The sequence below is a fragment of the Sylvia atricapilla genome, chromosome 20 (assembly GCF_009819655.1).
Source record: "Sylvia atricapilla isolate bSylAtr1 chromosome 20, bSylAtr1.pri, whole genome shotgun sequence".
Classification (NCBI taxonomy): domain Eukaryota; kingdom Metazoa; phylum Chordata; class Aves; order Passeriformes; family Sylviidae; genus Sylvia; species Sylvia atricapilla.
The window spans coordinates 6,196,841-6,210,729 of record NC_089159.1 but is presented as its reverse complement, the minus strand read 5'-3'; the positions used below and the strand labels follow the sequence as shown (position 1 = coordinate 6,210,729).

The window sequence follows — 13,889 nt, the reverse complement described above, 5'->3', positions numbered from 1 at the left end:
TGGACCCTTGTTTGGGCTGGGGGGACATTGGCTAAAGCAGTTTTGGGGGGCGATGGAGGGGGAGTGGGGTGACACAGGTGAGGTGTTCAGGCAGGTACCAGCCCCTGTGTGGCTGTGTTGAGCCCCTGGATGCCCCTTTCTGTGGCAGGGTGGCAGCCAGGGCCAAAAATAGCCCTGGCAGCAGCATTCCCTGCTCCCCCTCCCCGCCGCACCCCTGACGTCTGGATCGGGGCGCCTCCTCCCACGTTTCCTCAGGAAGAAACCCAAGGCTGGAGGGAGGAAGAGGCCGCACCGCGGGTGGGACGGGACAGACGGACAGAGGGACACCAGCGTGGGGCTGGGGAGCCACCAGGACCGGGGCCCTGGTGCCCAGCTGGAATGGAGAGCGCCCGGCCCATCCTCTGCCTGCAGCTGTGGCTGTGGGTGCAGAGCTCTGCCCAGGAGCTCGACCCCGAGGGCAGGAATGTCTGCAGGTAGGTGCCACGGGGGTCCCCACTTGTGCCACTCCATCTCCTGGAGCCTCTCAGCAGCCCCAGAGGGTTGTTGTCCATCCCTCCTTCCATGGACAGGGATGTGCAGCCTGGCACGGGGTGGGTGCAGAGGCTGGGGTGATGCTGGGGAGAGTGGTTGGGGCATGTCTGGGCATTTGGGGTACCAAATCCCTTCTCCAGGGTTTATTTCTCCTACACCCTCTGAGTGCAGAGAGAGTGCTGAGAGCAATACGGGACCCTCAGCAAAACTCATGGTGGGGAAATGTCGGTGTAGCAAACCCCAAAGAGCTTTGGGAGTTGATGTCCCCTGAAATTGTTGCCACGTTGCCTCTCCCATTGTCTCCCATCACCGGTGACGCTTTTCACGGCCTTCACTTCAGTGCCTCATTTCTGCACAGCTGCCGAAGCTTGAGCCTCTCCCAGGGCATGGGACACCCGGCACGGCTCCGTGGGGACATTCCCAGCACTTGGGGCAGACCAGCCCCGCCGCCCACTCGGGCTGCAGCCTCCTAAATTTCCTTCTATTTTTCTGGTTTCCTTCCGGAGCGTTGCCCTGGGGGCCGAGCCGCCTTCTCAGCACTGGGGCAAGGATCGCCTCGCCGAGGCCATGGAGCCACCCTGGCCCCAGCCCCGGCTGACACTCCCCGGTCTCCCCCGCAGGTTCCCGGCCGGCCCGGCGTGCTGTCCCGGCTGGAAGCAGGACGGGAGGGCGTGCACGGTCGGTGAGTGATGGATGGGGTCAATCTCGAAGCCTGGTCCCCACGTTTATCCAGGAAGATCCTCTGGGTGTTGGGGGAAGCCGTGCAGCTCTGTTCCAGCGCTGCCAGTGGGGTCCTGCCCCGTGGGGACGCCCCGGCTACTGCTGGCGCTGCAGCGGAGCCGGAGGGATGGAGCGGGAAGCGGGATGGGGGTTTCCCTGGGAATGCTGTCCCTGCGGGAGGTGGGTGGGTGGCAGGTGGGGTGTGAGCCCAGGCTGGGAGGGACCAGAGAGTGCTGAGCGCCTTTCCTGCCACGACAGCCGTGTGCGAGGGGGAGGACGCCTGCAGGGAGGGCGAGGTGTGCGTGAAACCCGGGCTGTGCCGCTGCAAACCCGGCTTCTTCGGAGCGGACTGCAGCTCCCGTGAGTGCCTCCCCCGCGCCCAGCCCCTGCCTGCCATCCCCCCTTAAAGCCAGCTGCGTGCTCGGGGGCTGCCCGGGCTTCTCCCCACGCCGGCTGTGTCCTTTCCCCCCGCAGGCTGCCCCGAGCAGTACTGGGGCCACGATTGCAAGCGGAGCTGCCCGTGCCACCCCAACGGGCGCTGCGACCCCGTGAACGGCCACTGCACCTGCGACCCCAACCACTGGGGAGGGCTGTGCCAGTTCCCCTGCCAGTGCGGCCCCCACGGCCGCTGCGACCCCCTGACCGGCGCCTGCCACTGCGAGCCGGGCTGGTGGGCACCAAACTGCAAGAAACAATGCCAGTGCAACCCCTCCACGTCCCACTGCGACCCCCTGACCGGGCTGTGTCGCTGCCTGCCGGGCTGGTGGGGCAGGAGATGCAGCTTTAAGTGCTCCTGCAACGTGTCGCCCTGCGCGCAGGAGACGGGCAAGTGCGAGTGTCTGCCTGGCTTCTGGGGACCGGCGTGCCAGCGGCGCTGCGACTGCGGGCACGGCTCCTGCAGCCCCGTCACCGGCCACTGCAGCTGCCAGCCCGGCTACCAGGGCAGGAGCTGCCGGGAGCCCTGTCCGGCAGGGAAATACGGATCTCAGTGTGTGTACAGGTGAGATGGAGGAGCGGGAGGGGATACAGCAGTCAGATCCTGGGGGAAGTCACTGCGCTTGTGTCTGTCCCTTTGGCTGGGCAGGGAGACCCGACATGGGTTGAGCATCACGGGTTGGATGAGAAGCATCAGTGTTGCCCCAAAAGGAACACCTCGGTAATGCCAGCAGACAGTGTCATCCTAAAATCGGATTGCCCTTTGTCCCACTCCCTGTGGTGATAAAGCAACACATCCCAACTCGGAATATTCTGTGATTCTGCTTCCCCCCCACTTTCTTGCTACCACAGAGCATTAGGCACCACTGCATATTTCCCCTTGGTCCAAAATGATGCTTAATGATTTTGTGGGGTGGAACCTGCTTTTTGTGGGGTAAAACCTGCTTTTAAGGGATACAAGTGTGGGTGTTGTGACCTCAGTGCCTCTCTGCCCACACAGCTGTGGGAGCTGCAAGCGCAGCCAGCCCTGCTCACCCGTGGATGGCTTCTGTCTGGCCTGCCAGCCCGGCTGGAACGGGACCCTCTGCAAGGATCCCTGTGCTCCTGGATTCCATGGGGAGGGCTGTCTCCAGCTGTGTCCCCGCTGCCAGCAAGGGGAGCCCTGTGACCCCCAGACCGGGTCCTGCCTGCACTGTGATCCCGGCTGGACAGGCCCCAGGTACACCCAGGGTGAGGCCACTGGGGGTGTCCCTGGTCTGGGCTTGCAGTAGCTGATTCTTTGCTCTGTTTTGGCAGTTGCAACAGCTCCTGCCCTGTGGGCACCTTCGGTGATGGCTGCCAATTCCTCTGTCCTGAGTGTGTTTCGGGGAGCTGTGACCCTGTGACAGGAGTTTGCATCTGCCAGGCAGGCTACTGGGGAGACAGGTAACGCCAGGAAAATGCTGGGATAACGCCGGGAGTGGGGCAGGGCTGGAGCCTTGCTCTCTCCGGGGGCATTTCCCTCCTATCCTCTCTCTTCCAGCTGCAATGCCACCTGTCCCGAGGGGTATTTTGGAGTGAATTGTTCCTCACCCTGCCACTGCTCCCGGGGGACCTGCGACCCTGTGCAGGGTGACTGTGTGCTGAGTAAGATGAACCTCACATTTACTCCTTGGCACTGGGCAAGAGGCAGTCACATCCTCACTGAGGAAGGGGCTGGGATGTGTCCTGGCTCCACCAGGAGTTGTCAGCTCCTGCTCTCTTCATGCAGGGCTGTCCTATAGGCGTCACAGCCACAGGACATGCCAGACTCAACCCACCTCCTCACACAGGTTTGAAGGATCACGGAGCCCTTGCAGCCGCCATCCTTGTCCCTCTCCTGTTGCTGCTGCTGTGTGTCGCCTGCTGCTGCTGTGGCGCCGGCTCAGCAGATGCCAGAGACAGGTATTTTCTCATATTTTTCAACCTTTGACACAAACCCTCATCTCCCTTGTCCCTTGATGTCTGCCTCTGCTCTGCAGGGCGGCTGTGCCGGACGATGATGTGGTGGCCAGGATGAAGCACCACGTGCAGGGCGTGCTGGCCAACCTCAGTGCCCTCGTGCCCTGCTTTAACCTGGGGGGCTCGAAACTTCCCAAAGTCACAGGTGAGCAAAGCAGAGCTGCCGATGGCACTTCCACAAGTGCTGCACTCTCTGTTTGGGGGAGAGCCTGAAACTCCTCTCCCCCAAGCACCTTGGGGTGCTCAAGTTCAGCTGGGTGTCTTCTCCTCCCCAGTTTCCCATCACGACACGGAAATCCCCTTCAACCCCAGTTTCATCGAGCCACCATCGTCTGCGTGGGTTTCAGACAGCTCCTTCTCCTCCTTCGACACCGACAACGAGGGACCCGAGTATTCCGTCCCTCCCAGAGAAGGTGACGCCCATGGCTGCTCCTCCTCCTCCTCCTCTCTGATCACCTCTGGGCTGCCGGGGTCAATCCTGGCCGTGCCCGGATTGTGTGCTTGGCACACAGTGTTTATTTCCTTGCCCTTGTTTTCCTGTCTGCAGGGCCGTGTTTGGCCGTGTGCGATGGGACGTGCCCAATGGGGCAACCCCATTTCACAACCTGGGAAACGATCCCAGGGACAATCTTGTTGCATCAGCTCCTTTCCCAGTGTCCCCAGTTATGTCCCCGGGCAGGGTGGCAGCTGTGACAGCCGTAACACGTGTCACCTTGTCCCCCCACAGGCATCCCGCTGCTGGGCGGGGCTGAGCTGCAGGATGGAGCATCCCCCGCTGGCGCTGGCGAGGCGCTCCCGGACCCGTCCGCCTTCGACTCCGAGGATGTCTCGCAGCCTTTCGCCATCCCCCGCACCTCCAGCATCGCCAAGGCCAAGCGACCCTCCGTGTCCTTCGCCGAGGGGACAAAGTTCGGGGCGGCCGAGACCCCCAGCCCCAGTCGGAAGCCCAAGGCGCCGTGGGGCCCATCCAGGCTGAGCCCACCGCCGGGGGATGCGGGGGCCGAGCCCCTCGGCGAGCGCCCGGCCAGCGGCTGCTACGAGAACCCCGAGCCCCTCAGCAAGGGGGACGAAAGCCACCGGCCATCGCCTCGGGCCACGCCGGGGGGACGCCGCAGGGTGGTGTCCAGCACCCGGCATGTGGCCCAGAGAGTGGAGGCGCTGGAAGCAGCTGCCAAATCCGGCAGCTGGGAGGCGAAGGGGAAGGAGCCCAATGTCACCACCATCTACATGATGGTGGGAACGGCCGGGCAGGACCCCAAGGCGGAGGGGACTGGCGAGGGACCCGTCCAGGCTGTGCTGAAGCGTTTGGGCAGCTTGCAGAAGGGCAAGTGGGCTGCCAAGGAGGAGCAGCCCAAGGTGAGGAGGAGCGTGGAGGCCATCCAGAAACCTCCTCGCCGGGCCCTGGCGCAGCGCAGGGACTCGGAGAACAGCTGCCAGCAGAGGGAGAGTGTGCCGGGGGCTCCTGCCGAGTCGGGCACTGACAAGCAGCAGCACACCGCTGCTAAGAGACTGTCCCTCCTCCTCGCATCTCTCTCGTCAAAAAACGCCGGCGCCCAGGACGGGGCCAGCGAAACCGCGGGTGCCACAGAGAAGGGCAAAAGCCAGGAGTTAGTTGGCAGCCTCGAGAGGAAGGGACAGGCTGCCGCGGAGGAAGAGCCGAAATACGAGAACGTGGGCAGCAGCGGGGCTGATTGTCCCTCCGGGCCCGGCAAAGAGCTGCCGGCCGCTCCTCCGGCCACCTGAGCCAGCCCTGCCCGGGGCTCCCACCGCAGCCCGCTCCCAGCCGAGAACTGGGGAGCCACCGAGCCCTCCTGGTGACCCCTGCCTTTCCTCCGCGCCGTGGAGCCTCGCTGGGGCCACAGCGGGGACAGCCTGTGGGGTTTGTGGTGCTTGAGGGCTGTTTTCTGCTCCTCCTTGCCCTACCAGCTCCATTTGTGTCTGCACAGCCCCGGGGGACACCGATGCTCTGGATGCTGTGGTGGCAGCCTCAGGTCGCTGTCACCACTAGGGACATATCCAATGCAGGGCTGCTGAGTGTTCAGCTGGGAAATCCCTGCACAAAATCCATTCTCACCCCATCGGTTTTCACCTTTCCCTGTCCCAATTCCAGCAGCTTGGAGCCTCTTGCTGTAAAAGTCCTTCTCGCTGAAGGGGATTATTTTGTGGAGCTGCGCTGAGGAGAGATGATGGACTGTCACAAGCAGCTTCAGAGAAAATTAATTTTAGCTGCTTATCTCAAAGGGTATCTGGGTCTGCTGGGGTTTATCTGTGTGGCTCTAGCTTCTGTGGCAGGCCCTGGCTGCCTTTGCTTCCATGGGAAAAAGTTCATGGCAGGACACAGGGTGTAGTGACAGCTTTTAAAACTCCACACAGTTGCAAGCTGCAGTTGTGCAAAGGTGGCAGCTGGGCAGTGACCATCAACCTGTGCACCTGGCACCGTGCTGAGAAGGGTGGAAGTTGCCTGGAAAATGGGATTTCCACGGGTGCCCTAAGCTCCTGCCACCTCCCACGCCTCATTCCTGCTGTAAAGGCAGTTGAGATGCCAAAGAGGATTTGTAGAGTGATCTGGTTTTAGATGTATCTAAGTAGTAGAATGTTTTTTGTGTATTTTTTTTTCTGTTATTTCGAGTGGTGTGAAAGCCTTGGAATGAAAATTAAATGCCCTTCAGCAGATGGGTTTCCCAGCCACCCTTTGAGTCAAAGATACAACCAGAAATATTCTCTAGAGTGTGGAAACTGTCAGCAGCCTTAGGCTTTCCATTTTGAGTTGTTTTTTTAAAATCTTCTGCCTCTGATGAATTCTGAATTCTCACTCACTGAGCTGAGCCCTGTGCAGAGCCCAAGACTGGAGTGCAGGAGGAATGTGAGTGGGCTGTGAGTGTCCAGAGCCCCTCTGCTGCAGCCTGCACCTCACACATCATGTGCAGAGCTCCACATGAATCCTTCTGGTCTGGCACTGCTCAGCTGGACTTCAGGGTTCGAGGTGTTTCAGAAAACACAGTGGGTTTTGCTTTTCCCCTTTTGCTTTCCATGGGTGAATCTCCAGAGCACAAGGCATCAAATCCCCACGGTCTGACGTGGCTGAAGCTTCCAGTTCTGCAGCCAGCACGAAGCACCCTTTCCTGCAGTGGAATCATCTGCTGCTGTGATTATAACACCAAATATTCTGGCATATAAAACTGCTCATCCTGGCAGGACTGGAGCAGCAGCCTGTTCTGCACAGGCTTGCTTTTGTTTTGACACCGTTTTATGACAGCGGCAGGGACAGTCCCACATTTGATTTATAAGCAGCCATTTTTTTTCCCCTAATGGGATGGATATTTTGAGCCTGTGAGCTGAGCAGTGCTGTGCCAGAAGTGAGTATCACGTGAGCCAGTTCACTCTGGGTGCAGCATGTAAATAGCTGACAGCAACCTGACAGCCTTTGCACCACTGAAACCAGCGCCTGCCTTGAGAAAACGCTGCTGCCGGGGGAATCTCCTGTGTCCATGGAACCTGGGGGTTTTCCCTGCTTGAAGATGAAGCATCTCGGCCGTGTCTGGGCAGTGAAAGGGAAATGAGCTGCAGATTTCCAGCGTGTGGCTGCCCATGCTCACTCCTGCAGCGTGGCTGCGCTGGTGTCTGCTTGCTGGGGATGCTTCCCTTGGCTGTGCTGGGGCTTTAGTTCTGGATGTGGGAGGTCTGCAAGGCAGAACTGGCGAGTGAGGGAGGGGACATCTCTTCCCGTGCTGGATCTCTGACTTCGCAAAGCTGCCGCAGTGTTTGGAAGGCAGGCAGTGGGAAGGGATCCTTGTGCAGGTGCTGTCTGTAAGCAGAGAGGTGTCTGTGTGCTCTGCTGAGAAAGGAACACAGCCTGGAGCTGTTTCTGGGGTCTGTCCCATGGTGGTCTGTCCTTGTCATCCTGTCAGCCTTGTCATCTCCTTTCCCAAACTGCCCAAGCCTTTGGAAAGCATCGCATCATTTACCCCAGTGGCTGTGCCAGAGCAGGAGCTGTCACCTCCCTTCCAGCCTAAACTCATTCCTGGCCAGTTTCTAAAAACATGGCTCTGTGTCAGTGCTGTTCTTCGGCTTCTCTTTATTTTTTTTCTCCCCATGTTGTTTACTCAATCCCTGGGGTATTTATAGCTGGCCATAGATCACCTGATAGCTTCTTTTCTCCTTCTAGGATAGGAAAACTGAGCTCCCCCTGCTCTTGCTGTGGCAAAGAGTTCCTGTGACGCCAAACAGCCTCCGAACCCTCCTCATGCTCCTCTGTATCACAGTTTGTGTTTCTTGGACACAGCAGCCAGCTCTGGGTGCTGAGGTCTCCTGGGTCTTGTGCTGTCTCAGCCTTCCTTTACCTCTGCTAAACACCTGGCACAGATCCAGGCCGCCTTGTTTTCTTTGGGTTTTTTGTTTATTTGTTTGCACTGGCTTAAATCCACTTTCCAGCTGTTGAAACACTTGACCCCGCTCCCACAGCCAAGGCTGAGGAGTTTCCTCTTCCCGCCCGCCACAGGGATGGAGTGGTGGGGACATGTCCGTCTGTCTGGGGCCCTCTGCTTCCTCTGGGGTGTTTACCTCCACAAACGCTGTTTTCCTCTCCTCTGGCTGAGAAAATATCCTCTGTAAAGATTCTAGGGATTCATGGCCATGTCCTCCGACCCAGGACCTCCCTAATGAGGGATGGATTTATGGCAGGCCTAGAAATATCTCAGAGGAATGCTCTGAAAAGTAATTTAATGAGAAAAAGAAGGCAGGGTTGTGGTGAACTCAGAATGTGAAGCCGGCTTGTAATGATATTACTTTTATCTCATGAAACCGGGCTGTATCCCCAGCAGTGTGATCAACAGGTTTAGTGAGGCTATTTCCCCCTTTTCTCCAACATAAAAAGGACAGGGATGTGTTGGAGGGAGTCCAGAGGAAGCCACAGTGATGCTCAGAGGCTGGAGCAGCTCTGCTATGGACAGGCTGAGAGAGCTGGGGGTGTTCAGCCTGGAGAAGAGAAGGGTGCAGGTAAACTTTATAGCACTTCCAGTTGTCTAAAGGGGTTCCAAGAGAGCTGGAGAGGGACTTTGGACAAGGGATGGAGGGACAGGACAAGGAGGAATGGCTGAGAGAGGGCAGGGGGTTAGACGGGATATTGGGAATTCTTTGTGGCGAGGCCCTGGCACAGGTTACCCAGAGAAGCCGTGGCTGACCCACTCCTGGGACTGTCCAAGGGCAGGTTGGATGGGCTTAGAGCAACCTGGTCTGGTGGAAGGTGTCCCTGCCCATGGCAGGGGATGGAATGAGATGATCTTTAAGGTTCCTTCCAACCCAAACCTTTCTGTGACTCTTTGAATGAACTGTCTCATGGGCTGGGTGTCTCGAGGGCTCATTGCCCCTGTCCAGCTGTGCCGTGAGGGTGGTCAGCCCCGGGCTGCGCTGGACGCCTGCTCCCAAAATGCCCTTTTAACGGGGTGGAGCAGCTTTCTCTGGTCTCTCTCCTCGAGGAGAGGACACACTCGGCAGGACGGATCCGGTGCCTGTAGGCACAGCAGATGAGCAATGCCGCGGGTGCTGTTTCCCCGCACGGCTCCCCGTGCTCGGCGGAGCTGTCCTCACTCAGAAGCGGTGCGGTTTCCCCGGCTGCCGCCCGGGGCCGGCGGAGACCGGCGGAGAGCTGCCGTGAACCCCGCGGGGCGTTCCCCGCCGTGCCGGGCGGGGGAGCCGCATCACCTCCGGCCGCACATCCCGGTTTTGTCGCTTTTCCCTGGAAGGAAAGGTGCCGCTGTCCCCGCGGACGGTCTCTGTGTGTGTGTGTGTTCCGCTCGGCCCCGTGCCCAGCCCCGGTTGTCTCGCCCGGGTGCATGCGGCTGTCCCGGGAGAGCCCAGGCGCAGCCCGGGGCGGGGGAACCGGGGGATACGGGAGGGTACTGGAGTACCTGCATACCGGGACGGGTCCCGGGGCATATCGAAGCGCACCGCAGCAGTACCGGGGGAATCCCGGCGAGTACCGGAGGAAAAACACATCAGGGGATACCAGGGGGCGGGAGGTACTTGGTGGGGAGATACCTGGGGATACCGGGGAGAGGATATCGGGCATTACCGGGAGAAGATGTCGAGGGGGTACCGGCGGGAGAGAGCGGGGGGTACCATGGGATCCCAGGGGAAGATCCCGGGGGGTCCCGGGGGGAGATCTCAGGGGGCGATATCGGGAGGATCCCGGGGGATCCCGGGGGGAGACGTCGGGGGTTACCGGAGAGGATCCCGGGAGGAGATGTCGGGTTTTACCGGGGGGGGTATCCCGGGTGTCCCGGGAGGAGATGTCGGGTTTTACCGGGGGGTATCCCGGATGTCCCGGGGGGAGATGTCGGGTTTTACCGGGGGTCCCGGGGGAGATGTCGGGTTTTACCGGGAGGTATCCCGGGTGTCCCGGGGGGATGTTGGGGGGGTCCCAAGAGGGGACGGGGGGGGGCGCGCGAACCGGCACGTGCCCCAGCGGCAGCGGCGCGCGCGGCCATTGGCTGAGGCGGCGGCCAATCAGCGGGCGCGGCTGTTTTGCCTCTGAGGGCGGATAAAAAGCCCGGGTGGGAGCGGCGCGGAGCGGAGCGGGCGCGGCACCGGCGGTGAGCGGGGCACGGACCGGCCGTGGCGGGGGGGCCGCACCGAGCGCCGCCGTGGGGCCGCGGGGGCTGCCGGAGTGCCGTGGGGCTTGCACCGGAGAGGGGCAGTGGGGAAGGAAGGGGTGCGTGGGGGGATTCACGCGTGGGAGTGGCAGGCGGCGGAGGAAGAGGGGATGGAGAGGGGCAGTGAGGGTGAGGGGGATGCCGCGGGCCGTGATGTGGGGACTGGGCCCTGCTGGGGGACCCTGGGGGCGGCCGGCAGCGGGGACAGCGGGCTGCGGCTCTTGTCGCAGAGGGGATGGCTGGGCTGGGCGAGGATCAGGGGCTGCGGGCGCAGGGATGAGGAAGAGGAGGAGGAGGTGATGGAGGAAACGCGCTGTGGGCTGTGCTGGGGCAGCGGGCCTGCGCTCTGGGTGGGGGGTTTGGGGGGGCTGCAGGCTGGCTTACAGGGCAGGGCTCTGAACTGCCTTCTGTGGCTGCAAGGGGGCCCTGACCTCCGGGCATCACTGCAGGGAGCTGGAGCAGCCCCCCGGTGCCAAAGCACCCGGTGCTGGGGTCTCTCCAATGAAGGGGAGCTCTCCTGGCTGGGTGTGTGGCCAGCCGCTTTCACCACAGCTCGGGCTGAGCTGTGCCTGGGCTGGGAAGAGCCTCAGCTTCTCTCAAAGAGCCACCTTTATCCCTTGTGCTCCCTAGGGTTACCCCTTAGACAGGTGTGTTCCCAAATTCGCTCGCTCCCGTGGGCCCCAGAGACCGGGACAAGTGGAGCTGGACACAGTTAATGTAGCTCCAGCATCTGGGGCAGCCTGGAGATGTCACTGAGCTGCGGTGTCTCCCAGCTGGCTGGTCTGGCAGGCAGCAAAAAAGTGCTGCTTGGTGAGCCATTGGTGCTATAAACTGTGTTTACAGAATCCTCATGCACCTTCCAGAGCAAGTCTGTGCTTTTGCATGGGGCAGAGCAGCCCTGGTGGGTCTCTGAAGCCACCTCTGGGGGTGTGGGGCTGTGTCCTGCACTGGCTGATGGCAGTAGGGACATCAGGGTGCTGGCTGCACCGTTTATTGTCCCAGTCCCTCACCAGTGAGCTGCCTGCCCCTGCAGGGGCGATGGGCTCCGGGCTGTTTGCTGCATTTTCATATCAGTTGCTCGGGAAGTTGAGCAGAGCCCTGTGTCACTTAGTGAGCACCCGAGGGGCTCTTCCGAGGGCACCTGTGCCTCCCCCATCCCTCCAGGTCACTTGGCAAGCTGGCACCTGCAAGAACCAGTTCTGCACCCGAATGCCTGCCACTCAGCCAGGCGGCTTTGCCTGCTGCTAGTGAGGAGATCCCTAAACCACGGGGCTTTGTTCCATGAGCAGCGTGTGCTGCCTGTGTGGACTCAGTGGGTGTTGCTCCCCGCAGGTGGAGGCTCTGAAGGAGGAGGCCACCCCCCCAGGCAGCCATGGCCCCCACGCTGGCCACGGCGCACCGGCGGCGCTGGTGGATGGCCATGACTGCCATCATCGAGAACCTGCTCTTCTCCGCCGTCCTGCTGGGCTGGGGGTCCCTGCTCATCATGCTGAAGGCTGAAGGGTTTTATTCCTACCTGTGCTACGGGTTAGGTAAGTGGAGAGGCTGCTGCTGCTGAGGTTTGCTGGTGCGGTTCTGTGTTTTAGGGTGGTGTGGAGGAGAGCTGAGTCAATCCCAGGAAAAAAGGAGGGGATTTGTGCTCCTTCCTAAAACCAGTGGCATCCTTGTGACGGTGCAGTGTGCCTGTAGGTGCTGTTGCTTTGTAAGGTGATTGGGAAAAGGAGCTTTAATGATGGGGTAGAGCTTTTCTGGATGGCCTTTTTCTGCTTGGCCGTGAGCTCTTCCTCTGCAAGGGGAAGCTGGATGGGGTCTGGAGGATGTTGATTTGTGGGGAGGGTGTCCTGAGTTTATGAGAAGAGCTTTGTCCTTAGTGGTGAGCAAGCAAGGAGCAGGGGTGGCAGTAATATCAGAGCAGTCCAATGCTGCTGAGAACTTGCAGAATTAAGTACTACTGATCATTCCTCTCCTTTTTCAAGCACCTAGATGTGCTCAAACCAGGCTGTGTTTCTGTGAGGGCTTGAGATTTACCTTCTGTCCCAGCCAAGTGACTGTCCCTCTTGCCGGCACAGCCTGGAAGGGGAGAGAGAATTCTGTGGTGTAAGAATGGCAATCTTGGGAGAACAGGTTGGAGGTGGGCATATATCCCCAGCCTGGGCATGGAGAGAACTGCGCATCCCACAGTGTGTTTGGGTGGTCAGTGGGGTTAAAAGGAGCCCCAGGGTAAAGGTGTGGGGTGGATTTGGAAAGCTGCTGTGGTGACTGAGGGTTTGCATGTGCTCAGAGAAGGGAAGGGCAGAGTGAAGAGAGGCAGTCTGGGCTCTGTCCAGAGATGTGTGATGGAGACTGAGATTGGATCAGCCCATTTGGGGCTGGTGGAGGAAGCAGTCTGTGAAAAGAGCTGGAAATTAGTGCTTGGACCTTCAGTGAATAATGGCTGACAATAGTGGGGAAAACCGAGGCCTGGAGAAACAAAGTCCAGGCAAAGGTACCTGTGAACAGCTGTGAAGATACTTCGGGTTTTGCTCATTCATCAGCTGCTTGTTATCTCCCCTGCTTTGTGTACCAGGGCCTGGGTTGGTCCACTGGCAAACATGCATGTGTTTGAGTCTTTTATCAGCTGGAGTTTGGCAGCTCCAGCTCCATCCTGTGCTCTGCTCTCAGGGCAGTGCTCCCAAACGTGTCAGTGTCACTCGGGTCTCCAGGAGCATTCCTGTGTTTGAGGGAAGACTTCCTGGTGCCTGGAGACCTTGCAGGACTTCTGGTCAAGGCTGCTGTGTTCTGTCCTCATCGTGGAGACTTTGTCACAGGCCTTTGCAAGAGAACACATTAAACCCATCAGGTGGAGAGTTTCTGCCACCCAGATAAAGCACGCAGCAGCTGATAAGCAAATGCTGACTGTCTCTGTGAGCAGGCATTTTCCTGTCTGCTTCCTGAGGTGTGCTTTGCTGACAAGAGCTTCACTTGGGGCCCACCTCTTCGTGCTCTTTGTCTTGGCTGCTTTCAGTTTGTCCCAAGTCAGTGAGGTTCACTTCGGTTTCTCACTCCTGTTCACCAACCTGTGGCTTTTCTGCCTCTCCCCATGGGAGTGCCCATGGCCACAGACCACAGGGAAGATGCAAATGTTTGGACTGCTGTGAAATTGCTGCCCTGGGGGCTAAACTGCTCCCTCTCAGTGGCCAACCTGTGCCCTGAGGCGAGAAAGCTCAATCCCTGAAGAAATTTGTGCAGTCAAATGTTCTCATTGTCCTCAAATATCTGGCCTTGACTTCTGAACTCAGTGGTGGCTTGTGATGAGTGTGGGGACATTGATCCATGCTGACTCACTTTCCTTTCTCTGTTTTTGTCCTCACTGTGAGAGTTTTGTGGGGAAGACTCTTGGCTCCACATGTGTGGAGACTCTCAATGACCAGCCCCAAACTGATTTTTCTCTTTGCTGGCATTAGGGTGACCCAATGGTTGCCTTTTTCAGTGTAATCTATTGAATCCTGCAGCCAGCTTGGCTGGAAGGTTGGTGCAAACAAACCATGACTAGTAGCCTTTGGGCACTTGTTGTTCCTAATGCTGCTGTGGGCA

The 13,889-nt window shown here is 59.6% G+C and overlaps 2 protein-coding genes across 2 annotated transcripts in view; both read left to right on the top strand.

The window, feature by feature from the left end:
• The first annotated feature begins 62 nt into the window (after positions 1-62).
• Positions 63-6,339, top strand: SCARF1 (scavenger receptor class F member 1). Its single transcript, XM_066333310.1, has 11 exons — positions 63-473; positions 1,152-1,213; positions 1,510-1,611; positions 1,726-2,251; positions 2,687-2,905; positions 2,983-3,111; positions 3,209-3,312; positions 3,498-3,609; positions 3,687-3,811; positions 3,942-4,079; positions 4,394-6,339. Exons 1-11 carry the CDS (start codon positions 130-132, stop codon positions 5,407-5,409), a joined length of 2,877 nt encoding a protein of 958 aa, XP_066189407.1. The 5' UTR covers positions 63-129; the 3' UTR covers positions 5,410-6,339.
• Positions 6,340-11,648: 5,309 nt separating this feature from the next.
• SLC43A2 (solute carrier family 43 member 2) overlaps positions 11,649-13,889 on the top strand; it is a 30,162-nt gene continuing 27,921 nt past the window's right edge. The window contains exon 1 of the mRNA XM_066333317.1: positions 11,649-11,848. Within this exon, the coding sequence (XP_066189414.1) occupies positions 11,689-11,848 (160 nt within the window). The 5' untranslated portion in view covers positions 11,649-11,688. The remainder of the gene's footprint in view (positions 11,849-13,889) is intronic.